We start from the raw sequence: 26665 nt of genomic DNA, 5'->3' as shown, positions 1-26665 counted from the left end.
CTTGACTCTAGGGGACTTGGCCAGGGGGGCCGGGCCGGCGGGGACAGCTGCTACCGCTGATGTCACAGGGTCATGAGTGAAACCTGAGGACTGGGCCAGTCTTCAGGTGGGAGCCTCAGCCGAACTTCCCTCCTCGGGTGTGCTCTGGGCTCAGCCGGGGCCTGCCCAGGCTGGGGGCCCACTGACAGCGGGGCAACAGCACAACTCACTCGCCCACCCCCACGAACACACGCACACTCACTGGGGCACACGTAGGAGCCCATACACGCCTGCTCTCCTTCCTGTGACAAATGTACAGAAGCTTGTCCTCGTATGTGAGCCACCTTTCATGCTCATGTCCGGAAACATTTATGGCGCACACACACTCTCTGACATACTTGTGCACACTCCCCGAGTGCTCACACACTCACACATGCTCAGCCATACATGTAAATCATTCGTACATTCACACAGTTGCCTGTGCTGCATGTTACACCCACTCACGTGCCCTGATCACACCTACAGATACACTTCACACTCACGTCCAGCTTGTGCATGTATGTGTTACTATATTACGTGACCCTGTGCACTCTCCTGTCAGATGAACACAAATGCTACATGTCACGGACACTAGACTTCATCAAGTGAACGTCTGTGTGCACACACGCTCGCCGCCGAGCTCATGCATTCACGCATTCCCAGGCTCACTACTTACGCCCACGCAGTTGTCTGCCCGTGTACACACTCCTGTTCACATGTATAAAGGGCCACCTACACGTACCTGTGGTCACTAGATTTTTATCAAGTGTATGCCCATCCATACACTCATACCTACACATCACACACCCAGACACATACACACACACACCGGTCTCGAGGGTCATTTCTCCACCACCACCACACACCCCCATCCCGCTGGCTAGACATCTGTCCCTCAGAGCTCCGGGAGGGGCTGTGGTGAGGGAGGGGTGAGGCTGGTTTAGCCCACCTCCCTCCACTCGGGGGCTGTGGTGACCCCTAGTGGAGAAGTTGTGAAATGCCCCATCTCACAGCTCGCCCACCAGCGCCTGCCCCAGGCAGACAGGAGAAGCCCTGGGTGAACCCAGAATCCCGTCCTCCCAATCTCTCTGCCATTACTCCCCACTCTCCCACGCTCATCCCCGAGTCTGTCCTTTCTGGCAGCCGGAGCCCTGGCTGAGCTGAGTCCAGGGCAGAGTGGACTTGGAGAGGGGCACAGGGAGGCCTGAGGAGTGGTGACCCCCATGGGGGTGGGCCCAGCAGCACCTCTCCTCCCAGCGACCCTCTGGGGATGCAGCCTCCGCGTGGTGACCCTCCTTGGGGGCCAGGCCTGGCTGCGGTTTGAACCTCACCTCACACCCTCAGAGGCATATCTTCTCAGCCTGGGCATGAGCTTGGTGTTCTCTCTGCCGTTCTTTATCCTGCTCTGCCCGCTGACCTGACGCTTCCCATGTAGCTGTGTTGCTAATGGAGTCCAGTGTCTGCCTGCCCCTGCCTCTTCTGTGCAAATGTCTGTTCCTTCTAGCATTCAGAGGAGACACAAACATTTTGCCTCATATCCTGCCCAACTTGTCTCCTCAGAGCTGTCCCTCAGGGCCCCTGTCATCTCTCCTGGCCCTGCTGTGGCTCTAGTTTGCTTTGCTGAAGGCCACTCTCTGGAACTCCAGGTCGCTGTCCCATGGATAGCATTCTGCTCCCTTGGGCACTGGAGAGGCAGTGGGAGGCAGCGGCATTCCCATTGATGGTTCTGCCCCTTCGGTGTCTGCCTCGCCACTGCCCAAAGCTCTATGGGGTAAGACCTGCTTCAGTGAAGGACTGAAGTGTTGCATCATTAAGGGAATTGCAGCCTAGGAGGGGCAGGGCTGCTGCATTCGGGTGCACGGGTCACACACTGCCAAGTTCTGGGCACCAGGCACATTCGTCGTCACTGCGGACTAGTGCATTGGAAAGGATAATTTTCTAGCAGATGGTAGCGAAACGTCTAGAAGAAGGGGCTAACTTTTCTAACTTGCACAAGGTGGTTTTTGGGTTAGGGGTGGGCCTGATTGGAAGCAAAGCTGAATGTTAAATGACTTCCCACGACCAAAGAGGGATGAACACCTCCTTCTCGTGGTCATATTCCTCCTTTCGGGGAGCAGCTCAGCCCTACTCCAAACATGGGATTCTGGTAGGGACACTGACTGCAGGCCAGCCACCCTGCCCCCGCCACAGAGAGGGGCATGTGACCTAGGTTGGGCCAATCCTTTTGGCCGCAGTGGTTGGTCCAAAAGCTGGCTGTGTAACTGAAGAAGGGCTGGTCTTAGTCCTCCCGGGGGTTTATGTAAACAAAAGAAAGTAACCCCTCTCTCCTCAGGATCCTCTCACTTTGTCTAGAGTCACTGGAGAATGTCTGACGGTGCCTGGCTGTGTCTCCCACCTGTCTGAAGGAGGAGAGGTGAGACCACCACACAGGCAGGGAGAGACAAAGGAAAAAGGGACCTGAAGGCACCTTTTGACTCCTGAGCCAGTTAAACTATAGACCAGCGCCAGCCCTGTCCTTCCCTATCACAGGAGCCAGAAAAACACCCTTTTGCCTTAAGCCTGTTTAGGTTAAGATTCAGTAGCCCACAAACAAAAGAATTATACAAAACAGAACCATCTTCCGGAAAATCCCACCCTGACTCATGGGGATTGATTGGCCTTGCCACACCCTGTCCCACCCCAGGCCCCCCGGCCTGACCAGATTCTTCCCTGAGTCATTTGGTCAGGGTGACTCTCTGGGAGCTTCTGAAGGTGCTTGTTGCTGGCATCCCCATTCCAGGGTGCCAGGGATGGGATGGCTCTGAATCCGCCCCACAGCTGGATTGGGGTGGGTGGGACCTTGAAACTGGTCCTTATTGCAAGGGTTCCCACTGATGTGACCTATGTGTTTGTAAGTCCCCAAAAGTCCCACCAGGGGCCTGCTGGACAACCCCCCCCATCTCACAAGGGTGACCATGGTTTGCAGAAACGGCACCATCAGAACCCCTAAACAAACAAACAAAGGAATTTCTTCACTGCTGTGTTTTCAAGGCTCCTTCACCCGTGCCCAGGTAGTCACGTAATTCTGCAAAGCAGCATTTAACTCCCTTCCCCCAACCCTCACGTTCCAATTCCTCCCAGTGTGGGTCTCTGTAGGGACTGAGCCCAAGAACAGGGCCCACTGCTGGGTCGTCCCTCTGCTCGGCGCTTCGTCATCTGTGCCAGAAAGAAGCACTGGAACTCCCACGTGAACTCTTAGAGAGGGGCCTTCTCGCTCCTTGTCTGGGGAAAGGAGGAGGGAGCTCATTCTCCCAGTCCCATGGCCTTCAATGACTGCGTGCTCTTCCTTTGAGTCAGTTCCCTCGATTTTGCATACATGTCCCCCTATGAATAGACATTGGGTGATGTTCAATGTTCAACTCTTAAAAATAACACTGTGATGAACATTTTTGATTAGGAATCTTTTTCCATGTTTAGATTAGTCCCAGGAACAGTTTCACCACGGCAACTGGGAGACTTTGTGTGGCTATTGTCTTGGGACACTACACGCAAAAACATCCAAAACAAACAAACAAATAAAAAACCCCCAAAGATGCAAACATGAAAAAAGTGAAAAGGAAATAGGCGGAGTGGTCAATGACTCAAAGAAAATAATAGTAGGCTGGGCAATTAGCTAGAAACTCACCTCCCCCACGGCTGGACGATGTGAGATCTTCTATAAGCAAAATAGCTCTGGCAGATAAGGGTGTGGCCTTTCCTTTCTTCAAATAGCAAATGCTTCAGTTTCCTTTGACAAAGAACTCTAATGGAATAGAAGCCAGGTCGTTTTTATTTCAGCCCTGTCTTCCAAAACACACGTTTCACATAGGGTTAACCACAATCTTCCATTGGAGGTAGTGAACCGATCACCTCTTCCTGCCTGTGTCCCTCAGTCACCTTGGGCCTGCTCTGGGCCCCCACGAGGGCCATGAGGGTGGCGGCCTCCCTGCCTCGGGTTTGGTCTCCATTTAATTCATGGACCATTAGACTCCTCGGCAAAGTTTCTTCAATGTGTATTTCAGGATTTCATTTCATCCAATGCAAATGTATTCTAGAGCTACTAGAATAGCTTTTGCCAGGAGATTTCAGCAGCCCGGGGACAGACAGGGAGAGAGGGGAGGCTGCTGGCATCATTTGGATCCCCCCTAAGGCAGCCCCAAGCCCAGGATTTGGGAGCACGCAGTCTGTTTGGAAGGAGATTCCAGGAAGCACCGTGGGGGAGGGGAGGAGTGGAGGAGTGACAGGAAGGGGAGAAAAGCCAATAAAGTGTGGGGTCCTATGTGGGCTGTTCACTGGGATGAATGGGGCACAAGGCCACAGGGACTGCTGAGAGACTGTGGGAAGGACCCTGCAGAGTTCTCCCACGGAGGCCAGGGGGCTGGGCAACTTACATTAACTCCTGTCCCTTAATGCTCCTGTGGCCAGAAAATGCCCCCAGGTGGAGAGACTGTAGGTGAGGGCAGGAACCAATCGCAGGGGCCCTGGGGCAGGGCAGGGGTGTGGGAAGGTTGGGGTGGGCAGGCCCAGACAGCAGCTCTATAGTTGCTTCTCTCTGTCTTCCTGCCTCCCTCCCTGTCTCTGTATCTTTCCCTTTCTCCCCCTCTCTCTCTGCACACACGTATGCTTCACACATGTGCACACACATATATACATGTGATTTTTCAGTCTGAAGTAAGATCTTCCTACGCTTACTGATTGTTCTGCTCAACTCTCTTGGACGTCATTCCACATCAACAGACTCATTCTATATCAAAATTGTCGATAAATTGCTGATGACTGAGTAGCGTTCCATTGGGAAGATACATTTGTTCTTTCTAATCGGACATTTGTTCATTTTAATCCGGGTTGACATAAACAAAGATGCGAGGACCCTGATGGATCTTCCGAAAACACGGCTGTGCGCACGTCGCCCCTATTTCTCCCCTGCTCCAAACCCACCAAGAGCTCTCCATTACCCACACCCACACGGTGAACCCTAAATTCCATACCTAGGCCTTTGAGTCTGGGCTGCGGGAACCTGTCTGTGCCCAGCTCCTCCAGCACAGCTGCACAGCTGGACCCACGGGATCACTGAAGGCCCTGTCTGTTCCTGCGTTGGCACCTGTGTCCCCAGCCTGGGCACCCTGTCCCTCGCACACTGCTCGGCCCATCCCGAGGGCTTGCACCTCCCTTGGAACTCATCCCTCACCGATCGAGTCCTCTCTTCCTTCCCATCCCTCCTGTGTGCCTCATCCATGGGGGACTTTGCAGTCTTGTACTTTTGCTCTCTTTGCATGGGTGCGTTTTCACTTCCCAACAGCGCGGCAGTGAGCCAGCGGGGCTACACTACTGCATCTCAGTGCACACAGGGGCACTTCCGTGGGCAAGGTGGATGACGGCGAGCACAGGGCTGGCTTTGTCTTTCTCCCTGGATGAGGGTGGGGACAGAGGGATGAGGGAGCACCTGTGTCCTCCCACTCACTGGGGCCTGTGACCACAGTGCTCCACCTCTGTTGATGGCTGCGGAAGCCCTAAGACCCACCGGGACAGCTAATGCACTGTCCACAGGCCCCCTCCCCTCAGACAGAGACTAAGTAAGGCTCAGAGGAAGAGGCGGAAAAGGTCTTTCTGATTTTAGACACCAGGACTGCCGGGAAGGGCTGCTGAACAGAAGTGGAGGGTGGGGGAAGGGCAGTTCAGGGCGTGCTAATCCCAGCTTCCTGTCCCGGTTTTCCTTGACTGCTGCGCCTCGGCCTATCTTAGGGTGTTCACGGCTACCGAAATAGATCTCTCCTCTCACCTGCTCTTAGGCAAAGCAGACCTTGATAACTTCTTGCCAAAGAATGCTTGCTTTGGTCATTTTTCCGGCGTGAGGGACATTAATGGGGCATTGCTGCTGAAGCCCCCAGGCTTCTCCACCTCGGCTGAGTACAACGTAGAGGCTCACGGTGGCCCAGGAGCAGGAGCAAGCAGCGAGGATGGGGCGGTGGGGATCAGGGCCCAGCCTTTTCTGTGAACTTGGTTGGTGTTTCCTTCCTTAGTCAGCTCCAGAAACCACCCTTGGTCTGAAGGACTCCCCTCCTCTCCGAGAGACAGACAGCAGATCCTCCGCCCTCCTCACTCATCGGCCCGCCGCCCCTGGCCTGATCCTACAGAGCTCTCTGTCCTGCTTAAGTCACCTTAGTCAAGTGGGCTTTGGGACCTGAAAACAAAGTGCAGGAGTCAAGGGCCAGCCTCCCCACCACTCACTTACTGTGTTCACTTACCAAACACAGGCCCTCACTGTCCCACCCCCGTCCAGGCCGGGTACAGGGGGTCGGATTTTCAGCGAAGAATAAGACGGATGCCTGGCCCCAGTGCGGGGGGAGGGGGGGGTGGAGGTGGACAACGGAGAGAAAAACGGGCTTCCTAGGCGTGGGGTCCTCGGGACACCATGCCCTTGGGGATGGAGAGGCGAGAGCAGAAAGCAGCAACTTCGGGCAAATGCCCCAGGCAGCCCGAGCCAGCGGGGCGGGACCTGCGCTCGCCCAGGAAGAGACTTTGGCGTGGTGTCGCCAAGGTAACCCTGACTCGGAGAAGCTGGCTATGGCTTCTGGGACTGGAGGGAGCTGGGGTGCTCACCCACCGCAGGGTGCAGCCCCAATGGTGAGAGCTGAGCCAGGGAGCAGAGCCTGCCTTTACCGAGGAGGTCTGGGGAGATGGCGCAGTTGGGGAGCTGTGCCTGCTGCGGGGTGGGGGGCGAGGGGGTTACGAACTCCGGAGAGAGAGAGGTGGGTGTTTAGGAGAGCAACCCCCAGCCGGAGAGGAAGAGACTGGCAGGGAAGTGGGAGGCCGAGCGGGGCCTCTGCGGGGTTAAGGAGGCAACTGGGCGGGGTATGAGGGAGGAGGTCGGACCCCCAATCCCTTCTCCGCTTAGCTTGCCTGAGTCACCCTCCCCCCCCAGCCCTGGGTGCCCATCCTGCAGCCCCTCCTGTGGACAGTTCCACCATCGCCCCCACAGCCTGGCCGAGTGAAGGAAGGTGAGACTCCGGTCTCCCTCCCGCCCCCTGTACCTCCCTCTACGCGCCCCCCCCCCCCCCGCCCCCCGCACATGTCTGGGTGTTGGTGCTGCCTCACCAGCCTCTTATGCGTCCTGGGGCTGGGTGTCTGGTAAAAGGCCCTGGGGTTGGGGCAGAGGGCTGGGGAGGGGGTGTCTGGCGCGCCCACTGAACCCATGCCCTTTAGACCTGCTGGAGCTGATGATGCTGCAGAACGCGCAGATGCACCAGCTGCTTCTGAGTCGCCTGGTGGCGGCGGCACTCAACCCCTGGCCAGCCAGCTCCCACCCACAGGTGCGAGGGCTGGGGGTGGGCCACTGGGGCCACCCACCTGCAGGTCCAGGTGTGGGGATACACCCGGGGCATCTCCTTGAGAGAAAGGACCAGGCGAAAGAGCAGCAGGAAGCCAGCCTGCACCTATCTGACTGGGACTGTTTGGCATCTGTTATATCCCAGGCCCTGTACCAGCCTCCATGGGGTGGAGGTGGGGCCCCTAAATCAAGACCACTCAGGTCTTGTTTTCAAGGAGGTGTTCCTGCAGCGTGTGCCTCACTGAACTGCAGGCTCAGGAAGACAGGCACCAGGTACCCTGGACCTGCCTGGTGCCTGGGACTTACTAGGGGCCCCATTGATGACAAGTGAATGAATAAATGAATGACCATGAATACAAGACAACAAGGGCCGGCACAGGAGAGCTGCCCTACCTGTGTGCTCCCCTGGTGGGGGGCTGTGGAAACGCTCCTTGGAGGAGCAGGAGGCCTTAGAACCAGCCCTTGAAAGCCAGGTGGGATTTTGATGATCGGAAGTGAGGGCCGTGTCCATCACCCAGGCCGGCAGAGCCCTCAAGGGGCCCTGGGGCAGGCCAGGAGCAGCTTGCTGGACTTCCACCCCAGTTCTGGAGTCACACCTGGATCCTTCCAGTCCCTGCTCGACCTTTTATTAGCTGGTGACCTAAGACAAGTTGCTCAACCTCTTTGAGCCTCAGTTTTCCCACCTGCAAAATAAGGGATAAATGTCTCCAAAGTGCTTTGCATGCAGGGAGTAAATATCAATCAAAGACAGCTGTTTGATGGTGCATATCTGGAAAAATGACTTAGAAGAACATGGGAGAGGGGGGAGGGGGAGCCTGGGCCTGTGTCACCACCTCCCCTCTGCTTTCACACAATCCCCAGGTCTACCTGGAGAGTCCGAAAGAGGAGGGCGAGGAAGAGGAGGAGCTGGAAGCCCTGGAGGAAGGGCCTTTGGTGCTCCATCACCACTACCTGCCATGGCTGATGCCGGCTCTGGGGCCTCTCCTTTCCCCTCCCTGGCCTCAGCCCCAGCTGCAGGACACATCCAGGATTCAGCAGCTCTCTCCGGCCTCCAGGAAAAGGGGGGTGTAAGTGAGGTGGTGGTCTGGCCGCTGCTAGGGCCCTGCTCTGGCTGGGCTGGAAGAGCTTTCTTGGGGCTGGGTGTAGGGCAGAGACCCTTGTGAAGGAAACCCCAGGGCCGCTTCTGATGGGGGTATTTTTTTTTCATCCCCATCTTAGGAGAGCCGTGCCCCCACCCCCACCCCCCAGTGCCACAGGGACTGTGGGTGCGGATGTGCCCCCAGCTTCAGGTAGGGGCAGGGTGGGGGGGCAGTGGGGTCCAGGCCTCAGGATGGGTCAGGAGGGTCCTATTCCTCTGAGGGGGGCATACTAGCATCCCTGCTGCAGGCAACTGGCCTGTCCCCTTCCCTTTCCCTCCTTGGGGTCCACTGAGACAAGAGGGAGTCAAGATAAGCGTGCTCTCTCCCCCGGCTCCCCAGATTACTATGATGCTGAGAGCCTGCCATGAAGACAGACACTGGCCCAGGGACCCACACCAGCTGGCACAACCCTGAATACCCAAGCGCCCCTCTAGTGCTTGAAGCCCAGCCTGGCAGCCATTCTTCAGCCTCAACCCCAACCAGCCCTCCCTTCCCAGCTGAGGCAGTCTCCTCTCCATCCCACTAAGATCCTGAACCAGCCTGATTGCTTCTCTGGAGGAAGAGCTCATTGGAGCACCGTTCAAGGCCCAGGGGCCACAGGAAAACAAACTCTGCCCTACAGCTTAGGGGCGGCTGGGAACTAGAGCCCTCCCCAACCCTCCATTCCCCACCCCCCTCCTCTCTGGGAAGGCCAGGGCTGTGGGGTCTCAGTCTGGCCTAAGAATGGAGCAGGTGGCGATAAGACTGCTTTTGAGTCCACAGCTCTCTAAAGGCCAAGAGTGATGTGGGAGAGTCCTGACTGGCAGGGTCCTGGAGCTGAGCCAGTTCCCTTGGGGCCCCCACCCTCTTCCCAGCTTCCTGTTGGCCCTGTCCTGGTCCAGCTGGGAGTGGCCTGAGTTCCTGGAGGGCCATGTGGGGACAGAGCATCTCTGCCCCGCCAAGCCGGGGTGCATCGTCCCAACACCCCCTAAGGTGGAAATTGTTACTCAGCGCCCAATAAGGGTGGGTGCCAGGTGCTTGGGCTGGGCACCTGGCCTGGGCTGGCTGGGAAGGCCCCTGTGAAGGAGAGGGTGGAGGGACAGAGGAGACGTCTGGGAACAGAAGTCTGGGTCTCGTGAGTGACCTCCCTGGCAGTTGAGTATTCTCCCAGGAGGAGACATTGAGGCACAGGGTTAAGTCCAGGTGTTTGTATTCAGACTAGAAAAAGAAATGTCCCTAAAGTCCTCTGCTGCTTGTCATTGTCCTTCAGCCAGGGCTGGACCACAACCCTGAGGAGCCACAATGAGTCCCAGTGGCTGTCACGGTGGTGGCCACGCCACGCAGGTAGACTATGCCCGGTAGGCCCGTCTCAGCCTCCTCCAAGCTGCTTGCACCCCGTAACTGCCTCTTCGCCTCTGGTGCCACTGCTCGCCGAAGACAAAGCACAGCAGGACGGATGTCACAAACAAGAACAGCAGCACTGACACGACCGCGATGATGATGACCATCTGCTTGTCCTGCTGGGGCTCTAGGGAAGAAGGGGGCAGTGGTCCTAGAAGTCCTCTGGCCCTAGGTGCCCAGGGGCCAAGGGGGAGTGGAGATGCGCCCATCACCCAGCCACCCCCTCAGCCACCCTGCAGCCATCCTGTGTTACAGAGATGAGCGGCGATTGGTGCGCTAACGAGGGGACAGGTAAGCTGGGGTCCAGGCCACCAGCCAGGCCTCTGAGATTGTGAGGGCAGATGTTCCCCCCAACATCAGCCCCTGGCACCAGCATGTGGTCTCTGGACACCACGGCCTGGACAGTGGTGTGGCCCAGGCCAACGCCTTCCTGGTCAGAGCTGAGTGAGTTTCTACCAGACATCTTGGCCATCAAGAGTCACAGAACAGTGAAGTTCTTGGAGACCTTAGGGGTCAGTTAAGTCAAACTTTTCCTTGTAGAGAGGAGCCAAGGCCAGAGAAAGGAAGTTGACTTGGTCAAGGCCACACAGCTCACTAATGGCCAAACAACCACTCAAGGTCCATGCTGGGGACTTGGAGAGAGCTTCAGGGAGGGGGGAGCATAAGAGGGACCCTCAGCACCAGATGAGGGGTCCTTGGGTACCTACTCCTCTGAGCTGGCAGAGAATGGGCTAAGGTTTTGATTTCCCAAGGGGCCAAAGGTGAGTGCCCTGTCATTCCCTCCCTCTGTCCTGGGGGCTTCCCCTCACCATAGATCTCGAGCCCCTGGGACTTTGAAGTCATGCGAATGATATTCCCACCACGAGACAGCAGGTCCAGCTCGGCCTGGCAGGAGAAGTTGTAGCGCCCATCCTCCCTGTGAGCTGTTCGGTTGTATGTGGTCATGGCTTCTTGCAGGGCAGCTGTTGCCCCCTCAAAGGTCTGCCTGTGCAGGGACTCATTGCCATGGAGCAAGGTGAGGGTGAGTTTCTCCAGGGGTGCCACAGCAGGCACCCTGCACTCAATGGTGAAGGAGTCTCCCACAATCACCCAAGTGGGCTGCACCGTCATCAGCACCTCCTTTGGAGGATCTGCAGGGAAGACCACGGGGAGGTCTGGTTAGGATGGGGGTGTAGTCCCAGTGGGCCCACCCAGCCAAGAGCACCCCTTCTCAGCACTGTGTTCTCAGGTCCCTGGCTGGACTTGAGGAGGAGGGTGTCGGCTGGGGCCAGGCCTGCTCTGCAGTGTGAAGAGAGGAAGAAGGAAGCAGTTTAGGGTGAAGGGTGTACTGGGTGGCAGTTTTACAAACACGATGGTTTCTGGAATGGACAAGGATGGGGGTGGTTAGGTGTCTTACAAAGAGAGGTTCCAGAAACTGTGTGGCCAACCAGAAAGGTATAAATGTTTGCATCTGTCTGCTTTCTCCCCAGAAATTAAAAACTAATTTCAAAAATGAAACAGTTGGATAATTATGTGCAGAGAGAATTAGAAGGGAGTGATCACTAGAACTGGGCCATGAACTGTGAGGTTCTCACTTAAGAGGTGGGGGCCGAAGTCAGACCTGCCTTAGTTCTCTAGGGTCAGGTTCACAGCCGCCTCCATCCCTCATCAGACAGAGCCCTCCCTGTGGCCTGGATTCCCCTTTGAACCAGAACACCTCGCCTCCCTCACCCCAGGATGCTCTGTTGGATTTAGGACATTTTTCTATTCTTTGGATCCACTGATGTCAGTAATGGGGAGGACCCAAGTGATGATGCCCTTAGTGCCGAGATGTTGAGGGAATCCCGGCCTATGGGGTGGTCTCCATGGCTCATGCGCAGGTGTGTGTGTGTGAGGGTCCCGCATTTGCCGAGGCCCTCAAGGGAAGATAAAAGCACCTGATGAAGCTGAAGCGGACACTGGAGAGCGTGCAGCCGCCGCTGCTCGTCATGGGATGTGGGTGCTCCGGTGAAGGGGCTGCCACTGGGCTGGGAGGAGGCTGGGAGCCCTGCACAGGAGAGCTTTTAGATCTGTGCGCCTCTTGCCTGGATCCTCCTCCTCAGGGCGAGCCTCGAACCCAGGGCTGCCAGGAGGCTCAGGGAGGCCAGTGAAGGGTGTGAGCAGACTCTGAGCTCGTGGCCTGGGTCTGGCTCTATCACCTCAGGAGCCCAGGAAGTTGGGGGCCATGATGGGCGTGGCCAGGAGTAGGAATGCTCAGTAGACATGGGGTCTTCCCTGGGGAGGGATGGCCCTGCTGAGAGAGTGTGAAGCACTCACAAAACACACTGATGTTGGCAGGCGCCGACTCCTGCTTCTCGGAGCAGGTGAAGTAGCAATGCACGACCGTGTCCTGGGAGATGCCGAAGACCTCGTACTGTTTCCACTGAGTTTGTTCACCCAGCAAAGTCTTATTTAGGGAGGTCTCCACACCGCCGGTCTGAGGCTGGGGACAGGTGGTACTGCAGTTGATCACCTGGGACCCTCCGTGCTCCACCAGCAGCTGCTCTGGATGCATTCTTACTTTGAACTCCTCAGCAGACCCTGGAAGACCAGAAACACTGGGCAGCAGTTGTCCCCGCCGTTCTGCCCAGAGGAGCTGCCCACCGCTGGCAGTCTGATCAAGGGACTCCTTCTTCTGCTCCTTGACCCTTGACCCTTGTTCAGGGCTTGCATCAAGACCGAGGAGGCAGCCCCTGGGCTGTCTCCTTGCTGCTGGTTGTCCTTCCTCCAGCCCGTCACCTCCAGAAGAGGCACACCTCACGCACATCTTTTATCTCTGTGGAGAGGGATCCTATTCGACCTTCAAGGCCCAGCCCTAATGTGCCCTCCTCCATGAAGGCCTCTCTGAGAAGGAGGTGGACTCTGTCTCCTGAGTCTCTGTGCCCCAGGGTTCAACCGCTCCCTCCCTCCTTCCCGTCTTCCTCAAATACTGTTTGAACACCTGCTATGTGCCAGGTACTGTTCTAGGCTCTGCAGGAGTGAACACAGCTGACCAAACCCTGCCTCTGCAGAGACTCACATTCTAGCAAAGGAAACAGACAATAATAAACAAATACCCAGCCCATCAGGTGGTGACAAGCGCCTGAGAAATGAAACAGAATGTGGGGGGAGGGGGGCATTTTAGCACCAGCCTCACCAAAGTAACGACATTTTAGCAAAGACACCAGGGAGGTGGGGGTGAGCCCTGCAGATACTGGGGACAGAGGGTTCCGGGGAGAGGCGACTGCCAGCTCAACACCCTGGGTCAGGGGTGTGCTTGGTGTGTTGGAGGAATAGTGAGGTGTCCAGTGAGGACAAAGGCAGGGGAAGAGGAGGTCACCAAGGAAATGGAACCACCTGGCCTACAACCCACTGCACCAGTGATTCATATTCGTGTTGACTCTCCCTTAGCCGTTTCGGAGCTTCTAGAAGGCAGGACCCTATTTCCCATTGTGCTTAGTGCAGTGCCCTGTGTGTGACAGACTCAGGAAGTATTTGACGCATGAAGGTTGAGTCTTCAGCACTCACGTCTCCCTCAGCAATGACCAGGAAGGTCCTTGGTCTGACCAGCCAGGCCCAGCCTGTGTCCTGTGCTGGTGCCACGCCCACATGCCCCCACTCAGCCCTCAGATACTGCTGTGTAATGAAGTAGCAAGAGAGGGGCTTTGCAGGTAGGCAGAGCTGGGTTTGAATCTTGAGTGCGCCATGCACCAGCTATGTGACCTTAGGCAAGGTGCTTTCTCTCTCTGGCCCTCAGTTTCTTCATCTGTAAAATGGGCTAGTAATTCCTTTCCCAAAGGAAGGTTCAATGAGATAGCCCTTTAAAAGCTCCTGGCAGGTCATCCAAAACAGAGTGCTCGGCACATGGCGGCAATTTCCCTCTCAGTGCCCTTGACCCCCTAGAAGGGGTTTTACTTTCGTTCTGAGGATAGCCAGAAGGGGAGGCCCTATACTGCCCCCTTTGTCCCGTAGGCCACAGCTGAAGATCAGTGTGGGCATGCCCTTACCTTCTCTTGAACTTCAGCTCCCTTCACCTCCTTAAGCCCCTCCCCAGCCCACCATTTAGCCTCCATGACCTGTCACATCCACACACCGTGAAGCTGTGGGGCTGTTCCACCTGGTGTCCAAAAGGCCAGGACGCCTACCTGATGCCTGGGTCGCACAGAAACCAGGTTGCCACAGCATCCTGTACCCATTGTGGCCGACCACTGTGTTCAAAACCTCAGAGACTTCAGGGTCAGCACCACCCCCCAACCTAAAGCCAGGGGAGCAGGCAGCCCCCCTCTGGCCTAGCACGTGCCAAGCCAGGAGCCCCAGGCACTGGCTCACCTGGGCAGAAGAGCAGGGCCAGAACGGCCACGGGCAGGCCCCAGCAACCAGAAGGAGACATCTCAGTGTGGAGACCAGCGGGTAGACTGCAGAGACAGAGGATGCAGACTAAGGAGTGGTGGCCTAACGTTGAAGCCCTTGTACCTCCAGCCTTTTGTGAGCGGATGACTGCATTTCCTCTTATTATCTGAGTGGCCCTTGGGAAGCTATGTGGAAGGCGGGCCCCGGATCCAGGCTCGCAAGAACCCAGGCGGAGGAAGCTGGACGCTGCTGATAAGCGGGGGGCGTAACCTGACCCTCGGCCACGCTCCTGTGAGGTCAGGGCGCTGAAGAGTGCCCAGGTGTGGATGAGCATGTGTGTAAATGATATGCACGCACACAGGATTCCGGTGCACTGCATGGGCGTAGGAGACAGGAATGACTACAAGCCCCGGATCTGGGGAACCCCAAATCTCACAGAACACATTGTTGGGGCCCCCTCTGGGGAAAATATCTGAAGTCAGGACCTCTCAGGACATAGAGTCACCATAGCAAAGCAGATAAAGAGCTGAGATTTTCTAGGGAAACGTGGGTGGGAATTGGAGGCACTCCAGTTAACAGCAGAGCACAAGTCTACTTAAACATTAACGCACCCACTCAGCTTTCCTCGTCAACCTATCAGTGACTCAGCTGATACAGGGACAGTCTGAGGCCCAGAACCTCAGGACGTGTTCCCACGATAGTCCCCACAGGCAGAGGCAATGAGGGTCAGGCTGGCTGTAGCCCGAATCCTCAGACTCCATTTTCGAACCGGGCTATGGGGTCGCCCCTCCCGCTCTGGGTAGGGAGCCTCCCTCTGAAGGTTCAGAGCCTGGCAAGTGGCAGTGTGTTTCTAGGAGGCTTTGTCACCAGCTGCAGGGACCCTCACAAGCAGAGGGCAGGTGAGAGGGGGATTCTGTTAGTGGGGTGGGTCTGGCCAGGAGGCTTCTGCTCCTGACATATCCAGCCTTCTGTTGCCCCAGTTCTGGCTAGGAAGCCCTGGGGCCAGCCAGCCTAGGAGGCACCCCAGGTGTGGCCTTTCCAAAGGGATGACAGCATTTTCAGGGCTCAGCCCAAACCTCGTTGCTGGGTTGCGAGGGTGGGGTGAGGTCATGCCCTTCTCTTGGCTGCGGAGGCCAAAGGCTGTCACCGTTGTGCCGTCATCCAGTGCTGCCCTTGTCAGCGGGGACCCAGGAAGCCTGGGGCAGGCCGCTGGGCCTCGGAATGATACAGAGAGAAGAGAGAGGAGACAGTGGAACCAGGCCCCAGGGCAGGGGTCTGAGCCCACGTGTGGCTGCAGAAAACACCCCTCCAATCCAAGCGGGAGGCTGAGGGGCAGCCCCGGGGGCCAGGTAGTGGGCCCTGCTGTGTGGCCACTCTGTGGCCTCCACTGGGCCTGAATAATAGTAATAATAACAGTAATAATAATAATAATAATAATAATTAATAGCTGCAAAAGTAATAACAACAATACAACAGTAAACATTTACTGACTACAGATCACAAGCACTGAGTATGAACTAATTAAATCCCCCAACTCCACGAGGTAGGTACTGTTATGTCCCCATCGTACAGATGGGGAAACTGAGTCACGGGGCAATTTAAGTGGTTTGCCCAAAGTCACACACTTAGGCGAGAGTGAGTGAACATAATGAGCAAGAGGCAGCCTGGAGACTGCTGAAACCCACCAGAGCAGGGGCAAGAGAAGGGTTCTTAGGGGCTTGATCCCCAGCAGAACCTTGGGAGGGAAATGCAAGGCAACAGAAGGCCAGAGAAATTGCTGGGGCCTTCCTTGCCAGGAGAGCTTTGGGGAAGGCGAGTAGGTTCATGTCCAGAGAGCTCCAGTTTCTAGAAGGGAGAGTGCCTGTGAACGCCAGCCACACTCGCAGCTGGGCCAGCCTGACTCCATATCCGGGGGCCCCAGTGAGGCTTCTGCAGTCCACAGATCCTGCCCTGAGTCCATCTGGCCCGCTCTTCCCCACCAACTCCTCCTTTGATCTCTCTCCCATGCCCCTGGGCAGGCCCTCCTCGGTGGGGCACACCAGGCATGTGAACATGGTGTTGTGAGACATGTGGGCCGCAGTCCAATAGTTTACATGTCAGTCTCCCCTGCGTTCCTACTGACCTGTCCACCCAAGAGGGCAGAAGCTGGATTACATGCACTGGTATCTCTAGCAGGAAAGGACACTGCCTGGCACACAGTGGGCACTTAATTACTGTTCAGTGGGTAGATGGATGGATGCATGGGTGGATCAGCAAATGAATGAAAGACAGTAGTCTTGGTAAACAACCCCGCAACCATGCTTCTGGGTCCACTCAGCATATCTTTCTCTTTCTGCTGATGCCTCAGCTGCCCCCCAGCTATAGCCGGGCTGATAGCATAAACAGACAACGGAGGGCCCTGAGTCCCTGAGGATGGGTATTAGGAGTTAGGTGGGGGCAGGGTTTTTCCTGAGACTTTCTGAAACAGAGCTGGTAGGAACAAACTCTCCCCTTTCAGTCCTAACAGCAAGTGCTCGTGGGTCACCAGCTATCCATGCTCACCTACCTGTGAGTGAAGAAGCTGACAGAAAGACGGCTCAGTGGTGGATGGAAGGTGAACTGGAACCGTCACAGGTAACGTGTAGGCTGGGGGTGCGGTGGGGTGGACTCCAGAGGGCAGAAGGCTGGGTTGAGTGGCTGGTGATGGTTCTGTGTTTCAGGAACGAAAGAGCTTTTCAGGCTGGACATCAGCGGGCAGTTCTTGCCCTTCAAACCTGCCCATGGGGTGGGGGCTAGTGTAGGTCATTGTGTAGGGGAGTAACTCCAAGGCACGTTCTGCCTCACAGAACTTTCAGGGCGGGAAGTGAAGGTGAGGTGGGGGGTGGAGGTGCCTACTTGTGTGAGGCCAGGAGGCCTTCTGGGAGAGAGAATGAAGAAGATTTGGGGGTTGATGATCAGGCCCTAGGACGCCATGATCAATGCTTCCAAACAAAGGAGAAAGAGCAAAGCTTCCTGATGCTAAGGGCTTGCCCGCCCAGAGATGGAGAAAACTGACCACGTGGAAGAGAGAGGAAACTCAGGTGTTCTTTCCCAGACCACCGTTTCACCCTCATATGCTCCCTGGCTTATTCTTTAGGGCTCTGGGTTCCTCAGCAGAATGGACAAAAGCAGGGGAGGGGAGGGGAGAGGAAGATGCAAAATCTCCCGCTATCGCCTCCCAGACCCTCTTTCCTCCTTGGAAAATCCCTCCCTTCCTGCTCTCTGCCAGGACTGTTACAAGCCACACAATCCATTTTCTGAGTCCTAAGTCCTTCAACCTGAGTCTCACATACACAGCAGCACTGTTTGTCCTTTAACGGGTCCAGAAGCCAGATGATTTAGAACCAAGCTACGTGCACAGGAAAGCAGTAGCTGGGCACCAGGGGGGATCGTGGGTTCTGGAAGATACCCGAAATTGGAGGGGAGGGGAGGTTGGAGCCTCAGTTTAGGAAGTGAACGCATCTCTTCCACAGGGCTTACAGGGTCTTAATCCAGGGACTTCTCTGTATCACTTATATTCCTGTTGAAAGAAAACAACTTTCAGACTAGAACTGTGTTCTTGGCAAAACCATCTTTCAAGGACCAGTAGGGAAACTCAAGAGTTGAAAAATTTTAGTTTCAGATAATAGTTACTAAGTCTAGTAGTTACTGCATGTAGTAAAAAGCTATTGTTTCAGGAGCTGCAGGTGCGGCTCCCCCTGACTCCAGGAGACCACAAGCCATTGACCCTTGTGTTCCAGAAGAGACCACAAGCAATCAAGGTGGTGTCCGAGCCATTGTATTCCAGGGAGAGAGAGTCTGCCGCCCAGGACGCAGGTAAAGAAAATCACCCAGGACACAGGACACAGCAGATGAAAGGATGTGAGGGAACTTGCCAGACTGCAGTGTTTATTTGATTAACCTCTTTCCTGAACTCCAAATCCCTTACCTATACTTTTTTCCCTTGAATTCCAGACCCCTTACCTACACTTTTGCCCTCTTAAAAAAAGAGGCTGACTTGATTCCATTTTTAGTTTTTTGAGGACATTCCATACTGTTTTCCGCCGTGGCTGTACCAGTCTGCAATCCCACCGACAGTGCACTAGGGTTCCCTTTTCTCCACAACCTCACCAGCACTTCTTGTTTGTGGATTTGTTTATGGCGGCCGTTCTGACCCGTGTGAAGTGGTATCTCATTGTGGTTTTAATTTGCATCTCTCTGATGGCTAGTGATACTGAGCATCTTTTCATATGTCTCTGGGCCCTCTGTATGTCCTCCTTGGAGAAGTGTCTGTTCAGGTCCTTTGCCCATTTTTAAATTGGGTTGTTTGTCTTCCTGGAGTAAAGTCGTGTGAGTTCTTTATATATTTTAGAGATCAAACCCTTGTCCCAGGTATCATTGGCAAATATATTTTCCCATACGGTTGGTTCCCTTTTCATTTTGCTGATGTTTTCTTTAGCTGTGCAGAAGATTTTTATTTTGATGAAATCACATTTGTTTATTCTTTCCTTTATGTTCTTACTCTAGGGGACATATGGGTGAAAATATTGCTGTGTGGAATATCTGAGATTTTCACCAATTCAAAAGAACCTACACCTCAATGTTCACCAGCAGCACAATTCACAATAGCCAAGTACTGGAAACAATAGCCTAAGTGCCCATCAGTAAATGAGTGGATCAAAAAACTGTGATACATTTACACAATGGAATACTACACAGCAGAAAAAAAGAATGAGCTCCTACCCTTAGCGTTAGCATGGATGGAACTGGAGAGCATTATGCTAAGTGAAGTAAGCCAGGTAGTAAAAGACAAATACCATATGATTTCGCCTATAAGTAGAACCTAATTAACAAAACAAACAAGCAAGCAAAATAGAACCAGAGACATTGAAATAAAGAACAAACTGACCAGAGGGGAGGGAGTAGGGGGATAATAGGGGAAAGGAGGAGAAGGGTCATCAAGGAACATGTACAGAGGACACAAGGACAAAGCCAAAGGGGGGTAGGATTGAGGGTGGGAGGTGGGGGTGGGAAAATGGAGACAACTGTACTTGAATAACAATAAAGAAAAAAAAAGGCTGGCTTGGAAGGAAATGTAAGACAGACTGTTAGGGTACAAGCCAGCCGTCTTCTCAGATCGCTGGCCTCCTGAATACCGCGCCCATAGAGATTCACTCCCTGTCTCTGCTTATTGGGTCGGGTAGGTGACAGGCAGCACGAACACCGGCTTCTCCTGCTTCAGGACCAAGCTGAAATAAAAATACTGATAAACAGAGATTGAGTGAGCTCATTCCCAAGATGCCTACCCTAAAGGACTTTAAAGAAAGGTGTCAGACAGAGTTCAAAATGACCACAGGACTCTTTTCTATGCAAGAAGGAAGGATGAAGAAGTAAAATGGCAAGTAAGTATGTAACTCCTGACAGTCATAATCTGCAATAATGTTTATTTGAGAAGTTTTTAAAAGTTCAGAACTAAAATACTGGGCAATACATGTGAGGGGATTACAGTTAAAGCATTCTAGACCCCCGTGTGGTAGAGAAAGGAGGGTACACTTGAAGTTGTACAAGCATGGCAAAATTTCAAAGAAAATTAGGAGAGAGAGAGAGTTTATAAGTCCTAAACCACGAGAGGGGATTAAAATGGTATCAAAACAAACAACCTTCAATCAATCAAAAAATTAAATGAGAATAAAAGCATAGAAAAAGTGGGACAAATGTAAATTTAAAAAAATGTTATTAAAAGGTCCAAATTTGCTAATAATCGCAATAAAGATAAAAATTTTAGCTACAGTTAAAAGACAGAGGTTGTGCAATTATTTTTTTATCCTTTCCCCGTGTTAATCTGTGACTGTCTGATGTCTGCATTTAATGCAAAAAACAAGGCCTCGTATTCATACATCAGCCACTGCCAGAAGAGGAACAGAGCTTGGGCCTGTGGTCCTGACAAATCCTGTGGTTCAGGCCAGTTCCCTTGGAAACCCAGGATTCCATGTGACTAGCAAACAGGCATGACCTGGCCCTTCATTCTGTCTGATGCCCCAGCTACCTGCTGTCTTGTACACACCGCTCTGTGCTAAATTATCTGACTTCAGCTTAAAGGACAAACAGTGCGTTTATTATTTATCAGATGCAGGTTAAGGAGTTGGACTCAGAAAATGGATATTTGTGGATTGTAATGCTCCTGACCGAGAGCAGGAAGGGAGGGATTTTCCAAGTTGGAAAAAGAGTTTGGGAGGTGGCAGTTGGAAGCTCTCCCCCTTCTTTTTCCCTCTCCTCCCCGTGTTTAGATTTCTGGTGATGTACGCTGTCACCGGAGCACTTTACTGTACCTCTTCTCTGCAAAATGTGGCTTCAGGTTACTAAGAAAAGGAGGAAGGAAAAAGGAAACTAACATTAGCTGTTATCTATTCTTTGCTAGGGACTAAGCCCCCTAGCAAAGTGTTTCCAACATAAAGGTTTCAATACATTATGTTATTTAATTATCACACCAAACTACAAAGAGAGAGAGAGCCGTTCTGATTGTGCATACGAGAAAACAGCGGCTCGGGTGAGTTAATAACGTGCCTGTGTCACAGAGCCAGCAGGCGAGAGAGCGGAGATGAAAACTTGGGAATGACAAGAGGTTGTCTGGCTCATCAGCGTTGCTAGGGGTTGGGGCAGGGGGAGAGGGATAAATGGGTGGAACAGGGTTTTTTGGGTAGTGAAACTACTCTGTTCGCTACTCGAAAGGTGGGTACATGTCACGATACATTTGTCCAAACCCATGGAATGTACAACACTAAGAGTGAACACTGATGTAAACTGTGGACTTTGGGTGACAATGATGGGCTGATGTAGGTTCACTGAAAGTAACAGATGTACAGCTCTGCTGGGGGATGTTGACAATGGGGAGGCTGTATAAATGGGGAGGGGGGGGGAATATATGAGAAATCTCTGTACCTTCCCCTCGATTTTGTTGTGGACCTAAAACTGCTCTAAAAAAAATAAAATCTATTACAAAAGTTGAAACTTTCTTGTAGTTCAAACTCTACTTCAGAAGAGAATCTTCTGGGTTAGGGTTCTTACCAGCTATGGATTGATGCTGAAAAGCAGGTTTTTCAACTCAATTTTTCGTTAGCAGGGGTTAGTGAAAGCCATGGACTTAATCGTTCTTAATTGTTCATCTCAGTTTAGATTTAAAAAATATTAAAACACAAAACCCAGTTCTGTGTCATTTATGAGACACACCCAACACACGAGTACGGAAGGGGTGAAGGTCAAAGGGTGGAAGAAAGATCTACCAGGCAAACACGGACCGGAAGAAAGCCAGGAAAGCTCTATTGCTATTGGACTTAGAGGTCTTGTAAGATAAAAATATCCACTAGGAATGGCCAAAATGATAAGGTCAATTCACCAGGAAATTATAGTAGTTCTAAACTGGGAGGCACCTAGCTTCAAAGAAAGAAAGAAAAACCATAAAGAGAAAAAAGCCACCATCATAGCAAGAAATCTTAGTATACGTCTTTCAACTATAAATAATGAAGCAGAGAAAAAAATATATATCAGGAAATGGATAGAAGAGCCGAAACACAAAGTTTAAAAGCTTGATATGTAGCTATAAATTAGAAAATACAAGCTTTTTTTTAAAGATAAGTTTTAAAATTCCATATATTCGGTAACATAAAAATAGGCTCCAAGTAACCCATGGGTCAAAGAAAAAACAAATAACACACTTTAAAATCTATTGAATTGAATGGTAATGAAAAATCAATATATTGAAGCGTATGCATCAACAGTGATATTTAGAGAGGAATTTATAGCCTTAAGTGCTCGGATTAGAAACAAGTCTGAAACCAGCATTCAATGTAAGTGAGCAGTCAGGAAGGCAGAAAAGAAAAACAAAGAAACACAAAAATGACACAAAAGGGAAGGAAGAGAAGAAACTGAAGTAAACGAAACAAACCCGAAACAGAACTCAGAGAGAATACTCATGAGCAGAAATCAATAACATAGAAAATAAAATAGACAGGATCGATAAAGCCAAAAGTTAGTCCTTGAAAAAACAGATAGAATGGGCAAATCTCTGGTAAAATCTATTCTGAAACAAAAGAAAGCACCAGTAAACGTTATTAGGAATGGAAAAAGGAACATTAAAAAAGAAGACCTTACAAATTCGCAGAGAGGGAAAGTAGGCCAGAGGTTGCTGTGTGCTGTTGCGGGGGAGAGGGGAAGGGAAGTGAGGAATTGTTTCACGGGTAGAGTTTCCGTTTTTAGAAAAAAACTGCAGACATTGGCCGCAAAACAACCGTTTGCACTCACCACAAGCAACTATGGCTATCAGACAAAGAGCACTTTTAGGGCAAAAATATTTATTAGGGATAGTACCTAAATTAAAGGGTCAATTCGCCAGGAAGTTTTAATAGTTCTACATTTGTGAGGATCTGTCTTGAAAAACTACAAAGAGATAAAACCACCATCACAGCAAGACATGTGAATACGCATCTCTCACTGCGACTCATGAAGCAGACAGTTAAGATGGAACATTTTGTGTTATGTGTATTTTACCACAATTAAAAATAAAAATGATTATACATAATTTATGCCAAGACGTATGAGGCAAAGTAGACCAAATATTAGAAAAGTATAATGAAACTTGATTTAAGAAGAAATTAAAAGCCCACATGATTCTATAACTATTAAAAAACTGAATCAGTAATTTTAAAACTTCCCACAAAGAAAATACCTGGTCCAGATAGTTTTATAGAAGTTTAAATAGAGATAATTCTAATTTTATACAACCTCTTTCTGAAAATGGGAAAATCAGGAATACTCTCTAACTCGGTGAGGTCAGTATAACCTTCACACGAAAAGGAGGCAAGTACAGAGAAAGAAAAATTAGAAGCCAATCTCACACAAATGTAGGTACAAGGATTAGCAAAAAATACTAGCAAACCAAATCTAGCAATGTATAAACAGAAGAGTCAGCACATCCCAGTGAAGCTTATCTCCAGTACGCAAAGTTGATTTAACGATAGAAAAAGACGTTCACCCAGTGTTTACTACGTGGGTGAGAGGGAACTTCGGTGTTCTACACCACATCACTTCTGCCTCTTCTGATGCCTGCTGCGGTCACAGTGGATAATGCCGTGCCAGCTTAGACTCACCTTATATCGCCAATGTCCCACCTCAAGTTTACACCGTGCTTCTTTTTGCTTCTTGTCTCTTCAGTGCAACTGAAGGAGCCACTTATCTGTAGGAAAATTAAGTTCCGTAATTTGTAACCCTACACCCGGGAGGGGCAGGAGCTGGTGGAGGCGTGCCCCAGCTTCCTTCTTTCCCACGGGCAATTGTGGGCAGCAGCTTCCAGGCTTATAAGAGGTCCCAACAGAGCTGAGCTCCCTCTGCCTAGAGCCGCATCATCCGTCCTGCACCTTTAACCTGGCTTTTCCTCTTTCCCTGTTTCAGCCTCCCTGCTCCTTCACTCCCGGCTTCCTGGAATCATTTCTCAAGTAACCGGCCTGAACCTTCGTCCTTGCTCCAGGCTCTGCTTTTGAAGGAGCCCAAACTAAAGACTTAGGTGGACAGATTTAAGAAGAGAAAATACATAATCTGAAACATCATTTATAATAGGAAAACTAGGAATAAATCTAGCAAAACAGGTATATGACCTATAGTAACAAGTCATGAAACCTTATTGAAAGACATTAAATACAATCTAAATAAATGGAGAGATAGCCCATGTAGATGAATAGCAGGTTCAATACCATAAAGATATCAATCCTCCTCTGACTAACATACAGACTCAGTAGAATTGCAAATTAATCTCAATTTTTCATGAAAATTGAAAGCTGATTTTTAAAACTTCCATGGAAGAGCAAAAGGACCAAAATACCCCTAAACAACACTAAGGTGAGGGGATTTGCTCTACTAGATATTAAGACTTATTATAAAATACAGTATTAGTGTAGATGTAGACAAATCAATACAGTATTAGTATAGGTGTAGACAAACTAACCAGAAGAAAATAAAGAGCCCAGGGATACATTGTATAAAACCACATGGAGAAAAACGGAGGGAAACATATTCCTACTTCACACCAAATGTAGAAATCAGTTCCATCTAGATTCAAGACTTGTGAAAGAACACTTTAAAAACTTTTATAAGGCAACGTAGTAGAATATTTTTATGTCTTCTGGGCAGGGAAGGATTTCTTAAGCAAGATCCCCAAAACACTAATCATAAAATAACCATCTGCCAACTTTGATTACACTAAAGATACATAGAAGCATTTTAGAGAAAAGGAAACAAGTATAAACAAATAAAAAAGAAGCTTTAACTCAATAGTAGCCAGAAAATGTTTAATGAAAACCACCGTGGATACCATTTTATATTTACCGGATAGGCAAAAACTAAAGAATCCAACAAGAGCCAAATGTTGGAGTGGTTATAGGGCAATAGGAACTCTTATAATTGCAGGTGGGAGGGTATATTAGTCCTCTGGGAAATTACCACATATCACCTTGTAAAGCTGAATATTCTCGTTCCCCATAACCCACCAGCCCACTCCCAGTTACATGCCCTAGAGAAACTTTTGCATTAAGAACCAGGAGACATGCCCCATGCTGACCTCTTGTATCTGTGTGATTCGATCAAGTCTCGTATCCGTTTCCTCTTCTGTAAAATGAGATTAATAATAGTACCTTCTTCATAGGGTTGTTGTGTGGACTAAACACATGGAGTTAACATTTTTATTTTTTTTAATTAAAGATTTTATATATTTTTCAGAGAGCGAGGAAGGGAGGGAGAAAGGGAGAGAGAGAAACATGGATCGGTTCCCTGTCTCACGTACCCAACCAAGGACCTGGCCTGCAACCCAGGCGTGTGTCCTGACCGGGAATCGAACCCCCCACATTTTGGTTTGCTGGATGACGCCCAACACACTGAGCCACACCAGTCAGGGCAAGTGAATATTTTTAAGTATTTAAAGCATGCCTAGCACACAGTAAACATTATGTAACTGCTTCACACCCACGCACAAAAATAGACCTGCATTTGTGATAAAGCACAAAAAATCAAGAGAATAATAACCCCCAAATTCACGAGGGTGGTTACATCTGGGTGGGAAGTAAAACACACAGGTAGATGCAAGATTTAGGAATCACCCTGGTGTTGAGTGGTGGGTTCAGGGCTGTCCGTATTATCGTGCTGTGTGTGATGTACATGCATGTTACATGTGTGTATATTATGTGCCACACATTAAATTTTACAAAGAGAATACCAAGGGAACAGAGAAATTCCTACATGGCTACAAAGAAGAGGAGGCTCCACAGGAATGCATGGGAAGTCCCCCTCTAGCTGAGGAGAGAGGATTTCCCTGAGGTTCAACATGAACCCCAGATGCAAGCCCCAGAGCGAGGGGACTGTCCCTTCCCCTGTGTATCTGGCCCAGCTCATGTGCACAGCCAGCTCAGATGGCCTAGGTCATGTGCACGTGGGCCCCTGGACATAGTGGCATCCCCACACTTCTATATCTTCTCCTCAATAACAGGGCAGGAGAGGAAGCCAGAGGACAAAAACAGGAAACCACCGCAAAAGCAAGGCCCATGCCCTCAGAGAGAGCAGACAGGAGCTTCACAAGCTGGGAACTGGGAACAGCCAAACATCCAGTCAGAAGGAACTGTGGAATTTCCAGCTCCCTCCCACCCCCACCCTGCTTACCAGGGGGAAACTGAGGCCCAGAGAGGGCAAGCGACGCTCCATCCCAAACCCTTCCCACTCTGCCAAGAGGAAGGTGAGTAATGTGACCTTACCTGTCACTTGCTGAAGGGAATGACAGTGGTGGGGAAGGAGGGAAGGCCAGGGGTCCAGCCACCCTGACAGGAGAAAGCTGGCTGCGATGCTGCCGCCGGTGCTGTGGTGCCAGCAAAGCGTGGCTCTGACGTGTTAGTTCAGGCTTCTTCCTTCGGTCTCACTCAAAAGTCACGTGCTTCCTGTGTCAGATTATCTGGACTAACCTCACTTTCGGTCCACTTAACTGTTTTTAGTGCACAGTTCTGTGGTGCTAAGTACGTTCACATCGTTGTGCATCCATCTGTCTCCACAACTGTTTCATCTTCCCGAGCTGGAACTCTGTGCTCGTTCAGCACTAAAGTCCCCAGTCACCCCTCACCCCAGCCGCTGGCAACCACCGTCCTGTTTTCTGCCTGTGAATCCCACCATCCCGGGGACCTCGTGTAAGTGGGATCGCACAGTGTTTGTCCTTCCCTGACTGGCTCACTTCACTTGGCACAACGTCCTCAAGGTTCATCCACGTTGTGGCACGTGTCAGAATTACCTTTCAAAAAAAATCTTCATCCATACATATGTTTTTTATTGATTTTAGAGAGAGTGAGAAAGAGAGAAACATCAGTGCCTCCCGTACACACCCTGATCGGGGATCGAACCCCAGAATTTTTGGCAT

At 51.5% G+C, this 26665-nt stretch overlaps 2 protein-coding genes across 5 annotated transcripts; one reads left to right on the top strand and one right to left on the bottom strand.

Annotated features, from left to right (window-relative positions):
- The first annotated feature begins 6568 nt into the window (after nucleotides 1-6568).
- On the top strand, nucleotides 6569-10896 carry PRR29 (proline rich 29). Of its 2 annotated transcripts, XM_024572880.4 has the most exons (6): nucleotides 6569-6660; nucleotides 6959-7034; nucleotides 7240-7346; nucleotides 8225-8430; nucleotides 8582-8652; nucleotides 8842-10896. In XM_024572880.4, the coding sequence occupies exons 1-6, from the start codon at nucleotides 6601-6603 to the stop codon at nucleotides 8868-8870; spliced, it is 549 nt and encodes a 182-aa protein (XP_024428648.2). In that variant the 5' UTR covers nucleotides 6569-6600; the 3' UTR covers nucleotides 8871-10896. The 2 variants fall into 2 exon arrangements, with proteins under 2 accessions (XP_024428648.2, XP_045038281.2); XM_045182346.3 differs by lacking the exon at nucleotides 8582-8652 and having other exon boundaries at nucleotides 6593-6660.
- Nucleotides 9675-26178, bottom strand: ICAM2 (intercellular adhesion molecule 2). 3 transcript variants are annotated; one of them, XM_045182345.3, is made up of 7 exons: nucleotides 26016-26178; nucleotides 23370-23455; nucleotides 16775-16917; nucleotides 14209-14294; nucleotides 12178-12441; nucleotides 10692-11012; nucleotides 9675-9905 (listed from the first exon to the last, which is right to left on the bottom strand). In XM_045182345.3, the coding sequence occupies exons 4-7, from the start codon at nucleotides 14267-14269 to the stop codon at nucleotides 9748-9750; spliced, it is 804 nt and encodes a 267-aa protein (XP_045038280.2). In that variant the 5' UTR covers nucleotides 14270-14294; nucleotides 16775-16917; nucleotides 23370-23455; nucleotides 26016-26178; the 3' UTR covers nucleotides 9675-9747. The 3 variants fall into 3 exon arrangements, with proteins under 3 accessions (XP_045038280.2, XP_045038278.2, XP_024428929.2); XM_045182343.2 differs by having other exon boundaries at nucleotides 9675-10009; nucleotides 26016-26170; XM_024573161.3 differs by lacking the exon at nucleotides 16775-16917 and having other exon boundaries at nucleotides 9675-10009; nucleotides 26016-26170.
- Between the last annotated feature and the right edge of the window lie 487 nt (nucleotides 26179-26665).

The sequence above is a fragment of the Desmodus rotundus genome, chromosome 9 (genome assembly GCF_022682495.2).
Source record: "Desmodus rotundus isolate HL8 chromosome 9, HLdesRot8A.1, whole genome shotgun sequence".
In the NCBI taxonomy this organism is placed as follows: domain Eukaryota; kingdom Metazoa; phylum Chordata; class Mammalia; order Chiroptera; family Phyllostomidae; genus Desmodus; species Desmodus rotundus.
The sequence above is the reverse complement of the archived record's forward strand: the minus strand, read 5'-3'. Positions and strand labels throughout refer to the sequence as shown.